The sequence below is a fragment of the Lates calcarifer genome, linkage group LG1 (genome assembly GCF_001640805.2).
Source record: "Lates calcarifer isolate ASB-BC8 linkage group LG1, TLL_Latcal_v3, whole genome shotgun sequence".
NCBI lineage: Eukaryota > Metazoa > Chordata > Actinopteri > Centropomidae > Lates > Lates calcarifer.
The window spans coordinates 10,833,096-10,851,541 of NC_066833.1; the positions used below are offsets into that span (position 1 = coordinate 10,833,096).

Below are 18,446 nucleotides of genomic sequence, written 5' to 3' on the forward strand. Positions count from 1 at the left end.
TGTATGCAGAGGAACAATACTCAAACAGTTCTTTTCTTGCTTTGAAACAAATGGGTGTGACTGGCTGGGCATGTGTATGAAAAAATACTAGACCAATGAGAGGTCAGTTTCCTGACTGGGTGAATGATGTTATGGTCTAGTGCCCATGTGGCCACAAAGTTAACCGGTAACCTGTCAATCAAACTGGTGCAGACTACATAACCACATCAAGACCACCAGGAAACAGGGTGTCAGTTCATTTCCAAGGGGATTCTGGCGAAATTCGTTTTGCGGTCTACAAGCAAACGAAGCGATACTGACTATATGCAAATCAATGGGTAACCATGGTAACAAGAATGCCTGTCAGCAGGGATTTTAACTGCAATTTGATTTCCCCATGAGGGTCCCGATGATGCCACTCTGTATCATTTCATTTTTACAGCTTTTGGTTCATTTCTAAGACGTCGGTGTGAGCAGGGAGCTCAACAGAAGTAAAAGGAAACAATACATATTTTTGTCCCTTCTCCCCCTTTTGTTACTACAGTTGAACATTTTGGAAAAGTCTGCCGTTTCTGCCCAGTTTACAGCAACAAAGCTCCATCAGGGAGCTAGAAAGCATCATATTCACTCCTCCTGGGAACTGGCCACCAAGAGGCTGTTGAGCAGTGTTTGCTATATAACAGTATGGTGATAAAGAAGTAGAAGGAGTAGTGCTGTAGTAGAAAAGTTTTGAAGGGACACATATGACAGAACTGCAAGTGAAGTCAACAACACTTATAAAACTCAATGAGAATCACCACCTTGTGGTTGTTTGGTTTGTGCCAAATTTGAAGAAAATCCCTCAAAGTGTTCCCACAATATGTTCACAAGGCCAGAAACATGTTCTGTGAGACCAAAGCAACCTTGACCTTTGACCTCCAAAATCTGATCAGTACATCCTTGAGTAAAAATGAATGTTTGTGCCAAAGTTTAAGATATTTCCTCAAGGCGTTACTGAGATATTATGTTTAGGAGAAGAGGATGGACAGATAGACGGACAGAGGAATGGAAAACCCCTCACAGGCACAGAGGCATAAAACATATCCTTGGTCATCACACCAAGAGGAGTGCCATGGAGTTCAGATACGCATACATGGAGGACCTCTGGACTAGATACAAAACTCTGAATGATCCTAAATGTTAACACATGTACACACTCCAGCACACTGCTCCCTTTCCTGTCTGCAGAAACAGAATTTCCTATGGGGCTCAGGGTCACATGCACATGTGTGTGTAGAACTTCCTGGCAGCCGTTGAGGAAACATCAGTCAATAAGAGTGGACAGAGACACAGAGGGAAAAGAGACACAAAAGGCAGTATAAAAAGAGGATAATATCAGTGAGAGATGGAAAACATGAACCAAAGACTTGAGTGACGGCTGGAGAGGAGACAAAAGCAAATTGGGCCACATGAAAAAATGGTGGTCTTATAAACTGAGACTGTAAACCCTCATGTGTTTGCAGAAAAACAAGTGACGCCTCAAAGTTGTAGGGAAAAATCTAAGTCGTCACCAAAACAGCTGAGATAATAGTGATGAAGTGACAGAAAATCACCTTAGAGAACAAAGACTTTCAGGAAAACGGAAAAAGGACGGCTAAAGAGCAAAAGGTTTACTGTACAAACAGTGTGAAAGCAAATGGGAAAGAAGAAAATGTAATAAGGAAAATTAGTCAGATTAAAAAAAGAAGAGTTTATTAATCAAAACACTATTAAAATTCAGCAGAAACAATGCGGCAGGGGAAGACCAGCACAAAATATTACCAATATCAACAGCTTTACAATGCATTCATTTGTTTCAATCGGAGTGGAGTTCGGTAAAACACCGGATTACATGATTGCTTTCTGAGTTTAAAGCCAGAATATTATTGTACAGATAATTCAGAAAAGGCCTCACTGACATTTGAGGTTAATGTCTAGAAACAGAAGCCTTCCTATAGGCTGCTGCATCATCCAGGCAAGCCTGTTGATTGGACCAAAAATTGCAAAATTAGGGAGTTGAAATTTAAATATTGAAAAGTAATGTAGTTGTGTTGCTGCCTGTCTTTCTGGCTGCCTTAATAAATAATAAAAAAAAAAAAAAAAAAAAAGAGCAAGAAGCCGTTTTCCATATAATTGGCCACTGGCCCACCACCCAACCAGAAAATCTTGTTTCACTGGCTGATAATACAGCAGTGTGATAGGTTCTTACCATCTCTCTGGGAAGAAACATGTCTTCCTGCCGTAGGACCACTAGGCACACACTCTCTCCCTGCCGCGTGCTGCGTAGCATGCACACCAACTCCTCTTGGCCCACACCCGTGATATCCACTCCGTTTACCTACACACACACACACACACACACACACACACACAGACACATAGAGTCAAAAAAGTGTGTATAACTTAAACAATTTTGGACTAGAGTGATGATAATGATTAAAGTCTAACAACAGTCAGCTGCCTTGTACCTCCAGGATGCGGTCTCCAGACTGCAGGCGTCCATCTTTGACAGCAGCTCCACGAGGCAGAATGTTTTTAACTAGAATGGGACCGGGACCATGGACTGAAGAGTCTCTGGTTACTACAGTAAAACCAAGACCTTCTGAGCCTAGACAAAGATACACAGACGCACAAACACACACACACAAAGAAATGTGACTCGAGAGATGAGGTACAATGTACAAGGCATTAGTAACACTCCTAGGCCAATATCAACATATAGCTGTTTGCTCCCTGCCTCTATATTTGTCTTCCACAGGCTTTGAGAGCAAAAATCTATCCATCCTCAAACACACATACACACCCTCTAAACTACTGCTGAAAACTACAACACAGTGTTGTTGACTCAGCTCCTGACTACATTCTCTAAGTGTGATCATTTAAAGCCTTAGGAGATTGTGTGTTCGTGTTCGTGTGTGTGTGTGTGTGTGTGTGTGTGTGTGTGTGTGTGTGTGTGTGTGTGTGTGTGTGTGTGTGTGTGTGTGTGTGTGTGTGCTGTTTTAAACCCTTTAGCTATAGCAGCTCCTATAGTATCTGCAGGTGTGAGGGTTTTAAAAATGGGTTCAGGTGCAGGGCAGGGAGAAGGAAAAGAAAATTAGGAAGCAACAAGGAAGAAGTAAAAGAGGAATGAGTGTAACACAGTGGAAATGAGGAGCGAATGTTCTGGAAAGAGAAGTGATGAAGATTAAAATAGTAATCAGTGAAAAACAAGTGCACACACACAGAAATGTGTATGAAAGCACTCATACACAAGCACTCATGTACAAAAAGGCCACACACAGACAGAGAGTCTGGTTGTGTGTTTTATAGACCTCATTTAGTCTGGTCTCTTTAGCAGAGCCAAGTCAGCAGTTTGGTCCAGTATGAATTCATATCAGCAGAAATGAACAGATCAATAAAGACTTAATAGACCCTGAAGAGAGCGAATCAGGAAGATGGAGAGAGGAAGGGAGAGAGGAAGGGGAGTCAGCCAGAGAACAGAGAAAGGAAGATTTATAGAAATAAGCACAATGCTGGGCGAACAGCAAGAGACATACGGTGGGTCAATTATATACATTCAGAAAATGACAAGAAATAAAGAGGGTTAACAGTGTTCATTCAGAAAATGACAGATGAATGTAAAAGAAATATATATATAGATAGAGATAAAAAGAACAGATGTAACTATGGAAACTTTTTTAGTTCTACTTCTACACACATATGCTATGTCAATTTACAGTATTGACCTTATGTCATTCTTTTCTATTCACAGTCCAAATGGCTACAAAAAAATCATCATTTGTACACAGACAGAATTATATGTATCTTTTTTAAGATAAGTGACTGAGACTATGGAACTGCACCAAAAGATCAAATACAAGAGAGGTGAGACCTTTCTGAAATACTTCCACTCATCAGTAAAGTTGTAACGTTTACTGAACAATGCTGATCTGAGACCTTTTTAAAAAGAAGTCAGACTCATACTGTACTGTCGTACAGTCTGAGTGAGGCTTTGAAGCCAGGTGTTCTTCACCTTTCTTTAAGTCAATCCTCAGTCTTCGTCCTCCTTTTTTATTGGCCACCAAGTTGGAGAGGGCGGGACTTTTCTTAAGGAGGGGGCTCTCACTCCTCACCCTGGGGGTCTAAGTGGAGAAAGTAAAGCATTTGATTAATTTCTGCAGAACTTGAATACATTTTTAAAAATAGCTACACGTGAGGATATCCACAGCGGCTTAAACATTCAAATTAATTTGTATAATTTAGTTGCCGAGTTTGTCACATTCTTTTTGCATCATTTCTCATGACTGGACTTGAATTGCTCGGTGAACTGCAGAATTGAGCTCCTTCATTCACAAGACATACATAAATATAGTGAGGTGATATTTGCTAAAACTAGCTAAACGCCTATTACACAAAAGTGACCACCTATGAGTAATTGTCAATGTCATCCACTTATTAAGCATTGCTTATGTATAATGCTTATGCACTAATTTGAAATATTAAATGTAGGATGGAATATTTTCTGTTGTTTTTTTGTCTCAGAAACTGATGCATGTGTCAATCCAAACACAAAGTGAAAAGGAGGTGTCATATAAAGTTGATGTACTGTACCAAAGTTGATGAATCTGTATCTATGGAAGCATCAGAAACAGAAAAATGATGTAGAGCCCTGCCAAATGTGTATGTGCTCCAACATCTGCATTACAAAATCACAGAAAAACACTTACTTGCTTTTATTGTCTGTCTCTTTTTTTGTTGTTCATGTTGTTGTTGTTTTTTTAATACGATGATAACCAGCTGTTGCTAAGTAACTGTTGCTTCTACGTCAGCTGTTTTTTAAATGTCAACCATGTCACCATGGTGATGCTGATGCCACAGTTAAAGACATTTGAATAAGAAAAACTTGGTTCTAACAAAGAGCCTGGAACAAAGTAAACATAATGCGGAATACATGCTGTGTCTACAACAACTAAACATTCCCTGACAGAATTAACAAGTCATAAATCTAATGCAAAATAAAATTAGATAAATATACTGTATGTGTACAGTGAGCGAGTGTAGAAAGACTGGGAGTAATTGTCATGGGGAATATTTTAAGTAAGAGAGACAAAAACAGGTTCAGGGACTTTGCAAGTCAATATGTTTCTGAGTAGTCCTACTTAGTCTGCTGACTTACACTGACAGGAGCTTCCAGAGTGGCAGGGTCCTCTGCCAATCGTGTGGTTGGATTCTCAGAGGGCTTAAACACAGGTTTGGCTTTGACAGGCGGAGGTGGCTCTTTGGTCTTGGCGATTCGGGGACTGTTGTCAGGACCAGCACTGTTGCCAAACAGCTGACCAATCAGGCTCTTCTCGTAGCGTTCTCTGTTCGAGGAGGGAACTACTTCCAGTCGTACAACTGGGGAACGCATTGCCTGGCGAAAGACTTCCTGGGCTCTGGGAGGATGAGGGAGAGAGAGAGGAACACAGAAAGATGGAGAAAGGTGGGTGATTGGTGTAGAAACATAAAGGAAACAGTAAAGAAAAAGTTTTGTTCAAAAGTGGAGTTTTGCGTAAGTAATTTATACTCGATATTCATTTACCACAAAAACTAATCATGCCATTAATCACAATTACATACAGTGCATAGTTATCAATCTCTGACATGCAAAGTCATTATCAAAGGATGTATAACTCAATTAGGAGAAAAATATAGAAGTAATATTAAAAGATAATAGTAGAAATCTGATTACAAATGACAAATTAAAGGAGTTCTATTCAACTGCTAATGATTATAAATGGGGTGCTTTATTTTCAAAAGCTGTAATAGACCCTTGCATATTTCAGGCTCATATATCTTTACAAAGCAGATCTTAAGTAACTGTCACTTCAAAGACAGATGAGTATAACTCACAGTTGTTTTTATTGGCAGTTAATACCTTTTTTTTCCAATTAATCAACTGATTATCTAATCTCTAAAATGTTTGAAATAATGAAAACTCACCTAAATAAACCTAAGGTAATGTCTTAGATGCGCTAATTTATTTGACAAGTTATAAACAAATCACGGATTAACAATCACGTGAAAAACATCTCAAAACTGAGCAGAGATTGGTTTCTAAACAGTCCAGGAGTTATGTTACATTGGGTTGTGGTACACTGCATTCAGCTTGTGTACTTTTCTCTTTGAAGGCTCGAGTGCATGTGTAAACTGGTGTGAATATTAAAGAAAGCACTGAAACTCACTGCACTGCAGCTGCTTATTTATAATGTCTGATGTAATAAATTTGTTTGTTTTGTTTTAATCTGTATGCTTTATTCTTTACTTCTGGTGGCTCAATGTGTTTGCTTCTGTTTTCTATCTCATCTGAGCTCAAGACGAGACAGAGCTGGAGATGCAACACAGGACCATGACACCTGTACAGCAGGCCGTTATAATCCTGTGATCTATAAAAAAAGGTCATTTTGCAGGCAATTAGTGTATATCAGATTATGCTAAATAAGTTAGAGGAAAAATTGTGTCAGGAGCCATTGGTACACACCATCCTTCACCTCAGATAACCGACAGAGAAAATCCAGTTTATTTAAATTTTATTGGATTACACTCCTATTGTTTCCCGCCTAGATTATTATTGCGTGTAATGATCAGACTGTTTCCGTAACTAGAGACTATGTTTAGAAAGCTGTGAATGAGGGATATACAGACATTTTAATAGATTTGATATGCAATAATAAAGTATAAAAACAAATAAAAATATAAGAGTCGATGGAAACCTGATGCTGAAACAGCATTGTAGTACATTGTAGAGTTCTTTTTAGATTAGACTGGCCAATTTGTGTGAATAACATATAAAAAAAATGTAGCTCTTATACCCGCCATCCTTCATAGAGTACTGAGTGACCTATTGATATTTTTCTGCAAGAGAATGACGCACAAAGTGAGAATGACTTCTTAGAAAATGTGTATGTGTGTATTTGGGGATAGGTGGTCATCTCTGCTTCATTCTCCTGTGACAGGATCTGCATATTGAAACTGTTAAACACACTGGGCAGCCTATACAAGTGCTTGTGTCACACCTTGCTAAATGACACTTGAAGTAATTGTCATTGTATTAAGACCACAATACAGTACAATGAAACTAGATGTGAAAGCTGTGTGTGTAGATGTGTGTTTTGGGACCATTGTGCACAGATGATATCATTATTGTTCCTGATTGGACAACGTGAGCAGGCACATTTGTGTAAAAAAAGATATTCTAATCAAGCTGGCTTCCTCAATACAGCTGCCAAGCTGGAACAATGGCAGTGTGTGAGTGTGTGTGTTTGTGTGTGGACATGGCACTCACAGGGATCAGTGGACTATCAGTGGCCTACTTAGACATATTTCACTGGACCAAGCTGCATATCTCAATAAACCTGCCATGACAGAACAATACTGGCAAGAGTGTGTATGTGTGTGTTTGGGGACATGTCTCTCTATGGTTGTGTGGACAAATTTTGGTTTGAAACGATCATCTTCACAACGTCAAAGGGCTGTTTCATGGTTAAGGCTTGGTTTTAAGGTTCAGGTTAGAATTGGAGGTTAGGGTTAGGGTTGGGCATTTATTTGTAATGGTTAAGGTTCAGGTAAGGAGCTAGGGAATGTGTTATGTCAAGGTGCATCCTCACAACTATAGAAAGATCAACATACGTGTGTGTGTGTGTGTGTGTGTGTGTGTGTGTGTGTGTGTGTGTGTGTGTGTGTGTGTGTGAACTGGTGTTTTTGAGCGAGTGAATATACACCTGTTTTTGAACAATAGGTGCAAACCCCTCCGGTGATAATCCCTTTACCTACAGTACGGCATAAAATACCTCACATATAATCTTATTATCACACTGAATACTGGACCAGGACTGTTGTGTGGACTATATAGACATTGTAATGCGTGGTAATCATTATAACATCCACATCAGCCCTGGTAATCTGCAGCAATCATTTCTACAAGTGTGTCTTTTGTCATTTTAATGTTCTGTAATCATGTTATATCCCCAAGTACTCTCATGTTAATGTTCTTTGTTTCAGGTGCTTCAATGCTACAGTAAGCAAACTGTGCTGAGAAACATCTGGTCTCAAATGAATCTTGAACAAATCTTTCCTTGGAGGAATGAGATGGAACGCACAGACACAAAAAGGCGAGTTCTGACAAAGACACACACACACACAGATGAATTTGGAAGCAAAGCTCTCCAAACATCTGCCAAGTGTCTTTTCAGCCGTTCTCTGTGATGGCAGTACAACAGTGATATAAGCCCTCTGACAATGGAAAGGTAAACAAGACACACAGAAGAACAGACAGCAGGGAGGAGAAGACAGGCCATGCCTGACTTCAACAGGCTTTTGGCTCAAAAACAACTATTCATGTACACACTTAGACATTGTTAGTCTTCTCTCTGTTCTGATAATGGTTAAGAATCACAGAGGTTGAAGCATCTTCAACCTTAATGTAACTTAATTCAATACTCATATCTACATATTTAAAGCTCAAATTTAATCTAGATTTAAATATTTCTTCCTCGCTGTAGCAGTGCAGATGGACTTGTTTTGCCCTGTCAGTTCACTTAATTATCATGGTGAAGCTTCATCTTGAGATACATTAAAACATGAGCAAAAAAAACATTTAAATTTCCTGCATTGCTAGACATCACTGGAGGTAGGTAAAAAAAATCTCCACATTAACCCAAGATCATGGACTGAACATATACTGTAACTGTATTTCTTTAATTCTAAAAGCAAAATGTGAGAATTAACTCTTGAGCCCAGCACAGACAAACAGCGTTGCACTCACTGGCTAAAGGTCTTATCCATGAGGTCGGTGTTGTTGATCTTGACAATGCACTCGTCTTCTTGAAACAAGCCCTCCCTTCTCGAGCGACTCTCCTCTTCCACTCCACGAATGAACAGACCGAGAGACCTGGAAGTGAGCAAGGAGAAAAACAGAGGTTACAGCTGTACAAATTGTTGGGCACGTTCTCATGTTCTCACCTCTACAGCTTTTTTAATCCTTGTACACATGTATGCATACACAAGAACACATTTTCTTAGAATGACTTGTCACAGTCATGGCCCCAGGAGACTGATTACAACCCCTAACTGTCTGTCACTGTCCAACTGTGGATTTCTATCTGTGCTTATATTATCCATCCTTAACTGTTAAACACCAGTATGGGAGCAGAGTGGTCACAGTAAGATTAGGAGATAACAAGACAGAGAGGAAGAGAAACACAGTCAGCATCACAAAAAACATATAGCCAAGACAGAGAGGCAAGCAGACATGTGATAAAGAAACAGGTGTAAAGGTGTATACAGTACTTTTACAGACAGAGAATAAAATGGCAGGATAGGATAGGACAGTGACACACAAAAGACCTCAGCTCCAAAAGGATGAAAGCAGGTTAAGAGGTGGAAGCGATTATGGTAAACGGTGGAAAAAGACAGAAGAGGTGTTCAGGAAAGAGGGAAAAGAGGACAAAGAGAAAGAGAGAGAAGGAGAAAGAGGGGGGAATTTAAGGAGGCGATTGGTAGGGTCAGGTGAGTCATGAGAACAGCCACAAAAACCCATCCTGCTTTCCTTTAGGAAATCCCCCATCTTCTGTCTGACTGTCACACACCCAAATAAAAGCCCTGCATAGCTGTGCAATTTTTCTTCCTTTTTCCATTGTGTGCATAGAGAGAGAGAGAGAGAGAAAAAAACGTTTGCCAGGTTTGTGTACTGTAGTGCAAGGGAGCAGAATTCAGAATTCCTTTCAAGTGCAGAACAGGATTACGAGAGTATAACTCTAAGACACACTGAAACTGGTAAACAGACAAGGCTTTCCGAGGTGGAAGGGTAGAATTAGGACTCATATAAATGGGCATCTGTTGTTTTTGTGTGCATAAATCTATGACTGTGTGTGTGAAAGCAGACAACTTACCGTCCACTCAGTGATGAGCAGTAGGGAACCACATGGATTCCCAAGGGACTGTCCTCTCCCAGGATCTCCACTGTTCTGGTCAGACTATACACACAAACACACCACAAAAAAACAATGTATGTAATATTAGTACACTCAAATACAATACGGGTACAAGTTCTGCCACACCACAGCTTTGACATTCTCATGAATTTTGTCCAGTATTCTAATTGTATGTACTGTGAAAATGAGTTATTCATTAAAAAACGTTGAGAACTTTGATTTTCTTCAATTTCAAGCATTTCAAAGTCCTACACGAGTTATCTAACCTCAGTCTGTCTCCCCTTATTAGTGTTTCTGTTTGTGTCCAGAGATACTCTGCATAATGATCAACTATCCAGGGACAAATCTGTGACACAAGCTAACATTACCTGAAAAACACACAATAAAGACATGCATGTGTTGCAAAAAAACATCTAATCAATTCTCCGTTGTTTACACACACAGGTTATAATACATGACAGAGACTGGTAGGGGAAGTAAGATAAGAGAGGGAGAGACAGAAGGCAAGATAACAGTAAAGTAGGAAAGATGTTGCGTGTAAACGTGTGGTACCACACTGATACAAACACCTGAATAAAAACAATATTGAAAATATCTGTCTCTTAAGGCTAAGTTTGAAGACTACTATCCTAGATTGAAACATCACTCGCCATGGATGCAGTCATTCTGCTAAAAATACGTTTTTGTCAAGGACTTAAACCACCCCTCAGAGAAGGAGATGCCAGCACTGTGTGTTTGTGTGTGTGTGTGTGTGTGTGTGTGTGTGTGTGTGTATGTTTGTCTAAACTTTTTTGTGCCATTCATCTCTATGGGTTTCTTTCTCTCTTTGGATCTTTCAATGCCTCTGTCTAGCTTGGATTATTCAAGTGAGTGTCTGCTTTACATTCTGTCTGTGTTTTAATGTGTGTCTTTGTTTGTTTGATTAGTTTATCTATCTGAGCACAGCCATTAATCCTCCCCTGACCTTCTCTCTGCTCCCTCTGTGTGTGCGGTTTTTTCTAAAGTGAGTTTGTCTGAACTTAGTTTTGTGCGCTTTAGTTCTACCCTCCTTCTACCCTCTCTCTCTCTCTCTCTGTCTGTAACTCTGCTCATTTTGTCTCCCTCTCTCTGTAGACTGTCTATCCCTAAACATCCATGAACTGATAGCAGTGCAGATGCTGATAAACTCCACAGAGAGGGTGGCTGATGGTGGTGGGTGGCAACAGGGGAGAGATGTGAAGTGCAAAAACAAGTTCTCCCTCTCTCTTTGTCTCTGTCTCTCACTCCATCTTACACACACACACAAACACACACACACACACCAAGTTGATGCTGCCTCATCGCCACTCAGCAAATTTGAGTTAATCCACACAACCAGACAATAAACAAGGGACTGCAAGAGAGGGGAAGAGAGATGAAGGCAAGGACGAGGAGGGAGACTGAAAAGAAGGATGTATGCAAGGAGGAAGGTAGGGAGGGAGAAAAGGGAGAAAAGCAGAGGGGGAAGGTTATTAGTGAGGATGAAGATACTGGGGAGGAAAAGAGATGACAGGAAAACCAAAACTAAAATTTTGTCTCAATTTTATATTTCATACTACTTGTGAGTGGATTTTGAGTATGATCTGTGTTTACACTGGAAAAGTTGCTTAAAGTAGTACTCAAACAACCCTTCCTCTGCTCTGCTCTCAGTTACAAAAAATAAATGAATAAATAAAAATAACTGATTGTAAATGGTGATGAAAAAGCTCAAGGCTCAATATTTCAGATATCAAAACGGTCTTGGAAAATCATTTTGTCTCCTTTTTGTGATGTTTAAATGGCAGAGATATTCTGAAGTTGCAGTTTGAATGACATCCAGTGGCACAGTAATGCAGGTGCTATACAGGACTGTCTCAGTGAGACCCAAGCCTGGAGGTGAAGGTCCTCAATTTACTGGTCAGTCTACAAACTGTGATAACCCTCTCCGGGCAGGCCTCTCCCTGCAGGAGCCCGTGGGCAGACAGCAGACAACAGGGAGATTCAGCTCACCTGGTCTGGCTGCAGTGTATAAGCTGATGGCATAAGTCTGTCCCTCTTTCTCCTCTGTTTGTATTTTTTGGCTATACATTAATTTCCTTTTAAGCTGTGGGTGCACGTGGGGATCTCCTGAGAAATGTTGAAGGCAGTTACACAGAGGGATGTATGTGATAACTTACTTAGCTTAAAGCCACTGCAAGCCAGACCTGACTAAGTGGTGGAAAATGGATAGAGGGACGGACTATCTGTAAATATATACTTGAATATTAGTATAGTGAAAACTCAATTAGAATGCAGTCAAAATGCAGTCTAAATACTCATCATACTGAGGTAACAGTTGCTGTTTAGCACTAAACAGAAGGTACAGATGAAACTGATGGGAATTTTTGGACATAAAAATAATAAATAAAATTTTTTAACCTCATGATTGTGCAAGAGAATCATGGGAATTATCATGTCTCTACACTCAGTAGATAGTGACATCTCTCACTGGATAATTGATTGAATCTGACCTCATGGTTAAACAAGAGGAAAAGTCAGGGGAATACCAAAGTCAATAGGATTCATCCTCTGGAGACCTTGATATCTACCATTTCATGCAATCCATCCAACTTTTGTTGACATATTTCAGTCTTCAACAGTCGTGGGCTGTCTTCTTATATTGACACTGTTAGCAAAAATTATATGAGGTAAATATAAAGAGGCAAAGGGGAAAAAAGTAGAGAAGGAAAGAAAACTGCAGAAAAAAGAATAAAACCGGGCGGGAGGGGGAGGAAGAGAAGGCAGGAAGCGAGGGAGGTCTGGAAGCAAGATATAGTGAAATGAAAGGAGGAGGCACTGAATTAATTAGACAGGGCTAATGAATAGCATTAATATGAGAGAGAAAATAACATCCACCCCTCCCTCTATCCCTTCTTGCTGCTGTGCCTCTGATCTCTAACACTCCCACTAGAACACACACACACACACACACACACACACACAAGCACTTGAGATCCATTTGCATTTCCTTTTTTTATATTTTGTGTGAGATGTTTGACAGGCTGCATCAATGCAAAAAATGAAGTGGGGGTGAAAGGGAGACAAAATGGGTGAGACTTGAGAGACGAGAGCAGGAGCGCGGTGCGAGAGAATAAGAGACAGAGAGAAAAGGCCAAACACAGAGAGAGAGAGAGAGAAGGAGAAAGAGAGAAGCAGAGAGAGATGAAGAGAGCAGGTGTTCTCTTTATCCACCTGCCACTTCACTGATCCTCACTATGAAAGACAGGAACACAGAGGAGAAATAACAAAAAACAGAGGATGTGCATTACCAAACCACTCTCTCCCTCTCACTACATCTCACCCTCTCATCCCTCTTCTTATTTATCATCTCCCTTTCTCTCTTTTTTTTTCTCTCTAAGCTGGTCATCAAAGTGGAGAGGACCAGAGATGAACAGAGTAAGGGGAAGACAAACCAGTAAAAAATGTACATTTCTGCTTATGGTTGGTGTATGCAAAAACAGAAATTAAAACACACTATAAATAGTAGTTCTTTGATGAATAAATGAGCACACAAGAAATATCAAAACCTTTTTTTAAACTACCAAATAGGGGCAAGGTATCAAATTTTCATGCTACAATTGTTGTCACAATAACTGGTTTTATAATGTTTCTTTCAAACATAGAGTTTGGTCATCTGACACACCTGTCTATAAGAATTGCTGGGTGTCACAGCACACTTATACTGAGCCCCTACGAGTCAGTGACACCATCCACTCATCTGCACATTATCTCCTCATTACTATTAAGAAATAACATGGCCAGAGCTGAGGCTGACCCATGAGGAAAAGTGTCATGTGCCAAATCTTGAGGCAGTGAGTTTCTTTTTTGTCAGTCAGGAATAATAGTAAATTACAGCAGCAGAGAGACTACAGCTGAGGTCTACACCAGGTACACAGTTGCTGCATTATATTTATACTGCTGTATTTATGACAACAGAGACTATTAGGAGAGAGGAAGCTGAGAAAAGGAAGAAACAAAACAGGTATAGAGGAAGGAAGTGAGGGCAGAGGAGAGAGATGTAGACATACAGGTGGACAGATAGAGGTAGGTAGAGAGAGAGGTATATAGATCTACAAACAGACTAAGTATCACAACGCCATCACAACAGTGACTCTCACTGAGTTGGGTCCCAAAATGACATGATGAATAAACTCTGTTCACCATGTAAAACCCTCATCACATCCAGTTTGTCTTGTGCATTCAATGAAACCTATTTACCTTTTCACCTCCTAGCTTCTAAACGTCCAATGCAGTGCCTTATTTCACTAAGAAATACAATATACTGGCAATGCTATTTCAATAAACCAATTTACAGTAAATCTGTTTCCCTGTATAAAAAGGACATTTTGATTCAAAGGTAATGAGTTTTGCAGTGAGCGTGCTGTGTGGTTAAAATTATGATGAGCCATTACTGTATTTATAGGTGTAGCTTCATTCTCAAAGGTGCATGCACACTCATACACAAACATACACACACACAGAGGACCACTATGTGTGTAGAAACATACACAGCCACATACACACATTTATTTAACGTATGCTTTACAGTCCCAATATTTATAGCTACGTTCCTCTTCTCATTTTGGCCTTTTTTGCAATTTCAAGGATCGTTTCCCCGGCGACCACAAAAACCATTATATTACTTTTACATTACTCACAGCTGAGATGGTTTGTGTGTGAGAGTGTGTGTGTGTACATGAGAGGATATGTGCAGAAAAAAAGGAGGAAATCAAATGACTGTGAGGTTGTATGTGTCTAAAATAATTTATTGTCTCTGCATTTAAGTGTGTATTACTGTCAGGGACATTAAAACTAAAACTCAAAAAAATATATTCTGATTCACTTCCATTCAGATGTTCCCATTCAATTATTTTCAAAAGAATTTGCTTCTCATCATTAATTGAGGAGATTCTGTGTCACAATAACTCAATGTCATAATTTGATCATGAAATAATTTAATAGAGGGAAGAGAAAAATCCAGCTACTGCCCAAACCTTGCATGGAGAGTGCACCTCTGTGCAGTAATGAATGTGAGGTGTATATGTGTAAATGTGTGAGTGATCTAATCTCCGTCTGTGCTCTGTGGTTGCGTCTGGTTGCTATGGAGAGAGGCTAAAACAGCTTTGGCTCAGGTCAACATTATTCTTTCCACAAAGCTCTCACATGTCAGCGGTACAGGTTAACTACATATTATTTTTGTTTTAGTATTGATGAATTAACCACAGATTAATTTCTTGCCCATACTGGCCTGCTGATTTCTAAAACACAGTCTAATATACTATCCATTAACAGAGGTCAGTGTTGTCAGACAGAGCAGCACATTTATCAGTGATGTAACAGCCATTTTCTCAGATTTACTGCTGGCCCATTTACTGCCTTGGTTTTGTAAAACCTAATCCTTTAAGAACAAATGAAAGCTGATTTCGCCTCAGTTTCAGTGTGGGTATGTTTTTGTGAAATACAATATGAGGCTACATATTGAGGCATATGAGGCTAGTACAATATTACTCTGAGGGTAAACATTACACAGCAAAGGCTACATATGTAATGCAAGGGCGTATCATGTTATGTGGCATTAAAGACTTGAGACAAAACACTGGAGGCAGATTTGGATGCTGAACAGCAAAGATAGGCCTATGCTAAGATGGAAAGGTGATTATTAATGGACTGGTAGAGGCAGCAAATGGAGCCATCTTAACCTGAGTAATACCTTACTCGGATCACAGAATCAAGAGGGCCTATTAAATTGCTCTACATGTTTGTTACATGTATAACAACTATCTGTCCTCGCTCTCTGCCCCATATACTGCTAAAATAAGCACATACACATGCACACTTAAAAGGCCCACAGGAGACACAGGGCATCCTGCATCCCTAACACTTAATTAAGCAGCAGTCATTAGTGTATGCATGTGTGTTATAATGTGTTCACTTGTGGTTGCTTATTTAAAAAAAAAGGCAGATGCAAGTGTGTTTTTGTAGCTGTTTATTTTTGAGACCATGCGTTTGTATGGCAGTTAACACATGTCTGTGTGTATTGTGTACGTGTGTGTGTGTGTGTGTGTGTGTGTGTGTGTGTGTGTTTGTGTGTGTATGACCCTGACCCCGTTTTGGCAGTCGTTTATAATGGGCTAATGATGGAGCTTCTTTACACTAACTGTATCTGCAAGGGCCTTGATCTGGATTCGAATATGGCTTTAATGAAGGGAAAGTAGGACAGAGGCACACACACACACACATAAATAAACATGAATGTAGTACAAACATACAAGCACAGAAACAAAGTATGTAACACACAGAGTCCTAATGATAGAAAGACAGAGTCACTTTTTAAGATTATCTAATCAAACACACTGACTGAGAATGATGAATAGAAACAGAATGCATCCACATCACAGAGGACTTCAGTACAAGAGTAACACACAAACTGACCCGCCACTGAAGGTGTGTTTGCCTTGGGCACAGGTCCACCCCTGCAGGCCTCTCCACAGCGGGACCGGCTGCCTGCAGAGAACACACACAGAACACCTTTCAGCTTAGTCGATGATTGGCATTTGGAAAAGAGACAATACAAGAACAGAACAAAAAGCACCAACAGCACATTCAATCTGTCAGATATCAAAAGACTTAATGGAAGGACAAATGTAAAAAAAAAAAAAAAAAAAAGTATGTGTGTGTGTGGGGGGGGTTATTATGGATATGTTATTATGGATATGTGGATGAATTCACTACTCAACAGTGTAAAATAAACAAAAAGCTCACTGTTTTGACTTTGGCTTTTAATGCACTTCTCATGAAATCCTGAGCTCAACAAATACATCTTTGCATTTTGAAAGACAAGGGAGGACATGAAGAGAATGAAAGAAGAAATGAGTGAGTTGATGAGTGAAGGAGTTCCTAAATTGATGGATGGATCATGTACAAATAGCAATTAATATATGAAGGCAAGAAGACAGTGTTGTCAGGCAGTAATAAATAACACTGTCAATGGGTATAGAAACTGAGAGAGAGAGGTGTGAGAAAGAAGGGTGTAAATGTGAGCTAAGGGAGCTGCAATAATTACTTTATACAATGACATAGGGCTTGTGTGAAGTGTGTGTGTTTGTGTGAAGACACAGAGAGGTGATCTCCACAGGGACGAGGTTTCATGCCATGCCACCGTGCAACAATGAGAGAGAAGAATCATCTAATATTTAACATGTGACAGCATCTGAGTGTACGCATTCTCATGTGTATGATCGCATAGCCCTGCAACACATCCTACCTTTGTAAAGCTAATGACATTTTGGGACATTCAGCTATGTTTATAGTTTTTAAATAATGTGAAGGACAAGTATTGATTTATTTTATCAATAGAGACCCTCAAGTCCTTATGTCACTGCAGGGACAGCTGGTTTTCTACAAGCTTCTGTGTCTTTAAGCAAACTCCTATTGATGGGTGTTTTTATTTATTCATCTGTTCTTTGAAAACACATTCCTCTGGATTTACTATCCATGTTCTAAGGTAAATCTACCACAACAGCTGAAATTAAAAATAAAACTTTTCATGTTAGCATACAAAAAACTGCAGCTCCACTCAAGTTTTAAATAAATGTTGAATGCTTCCACATCCATCATATCCACCAACAATTTACTCTAGTACAATCTTTCAACCTTTATTTTTTAGCTGTTATTGTCATTGTCTACACTGCTTGGCCTTCTTTGTCATGCTAAGGTTGTTGTGTCAGAATTAGCTGCAGCCACTCATCCCTCTGTCAAACATGTGACCTATGGTTATGGGCTTGTAGAAAATAGTTAATTAAAAGCAGGAAAAAAAAAAAGAAATATTAGGTAAACAACAAAGCTGTGCCTTTTTTAATAGCTACCATCCATATGTAGACATGTGGAGTGAACAACACAGTATTGAGGAAGGATATATTTCATGGATGAAATTTCAGTAATTTAGTAACAAATGTCAAATGTAATTCTGAATGGGGTTTCTTACTTCTGGAACAAAACCCATTAGTTCTGGTTTCCCTTCTGATCTCTATCACCATTTCTGAGGCTGTTGTGAGCCTTAATGTGCTTGTTATGGTGAACTGTATGGGGTATCTGGTCAACACCTAACAACATAATGTAAAGCAGCACACAAAGATCACAAACTATAGCTGCAAGACCTGAATCGTTTGAAAAGGTTTGATTTTAATTTCTTTACATTAGAAATTAGTGGGGGTACTAGGGTAGTGTAAAGTGCTTTGAGTGGTCAATACGACTAGAAAAGCGCTATATAAGTACCAGTCCATTTACCATTTACCAAATTAAAACCAGTTTAGATTGCAGGTAAAGCACTTTTAACCTGCCTCAAACAAAAACTGCACTATATTCATATCTGTCAAAATAATCAGAATTATCATTCAGTCCTAATGTGCACATCTGTCCTGTATGTTCAGACGTGGATGTGGATAGCTGAGCTTAGGCGTGCAC

General features: G+C 39.5%; 1 protein-coding gene across 1 annotated transcript in view; it reads right to left on the reverse strand.

Moving 5' to 3' along the window:
* Window positions 1-18,446, reverse strand: part of LOC108902825 (partitioning defective 3 homolog B-like) — a 173,677-nt gene that overhangs the window by 106,517 nt on the left and 48,714 nt on the right. The window contains 8 exon segments of the mRNA XM_051070118.1: window positions 2,207-2,335; window positions 2,466-2,605; window positions 4,010-4,118; window positions 5,153-5,411; window positions 8,780-8,905; window positions 9,906-9,989; window positions 16,416-16,444; window positions 16,446-16,487. Coding sequence (XP_050926075.1) covers window positions 2,207-2,335; window positions 2,466-2,605; window positions 4,010-4,118; window positions 5,153-5,411; window positions 8,780-8,905; window positions 9,906-9,989; window positions 16,416-16,444; window positions 16,446-16,487 — 918 coding nt within the window.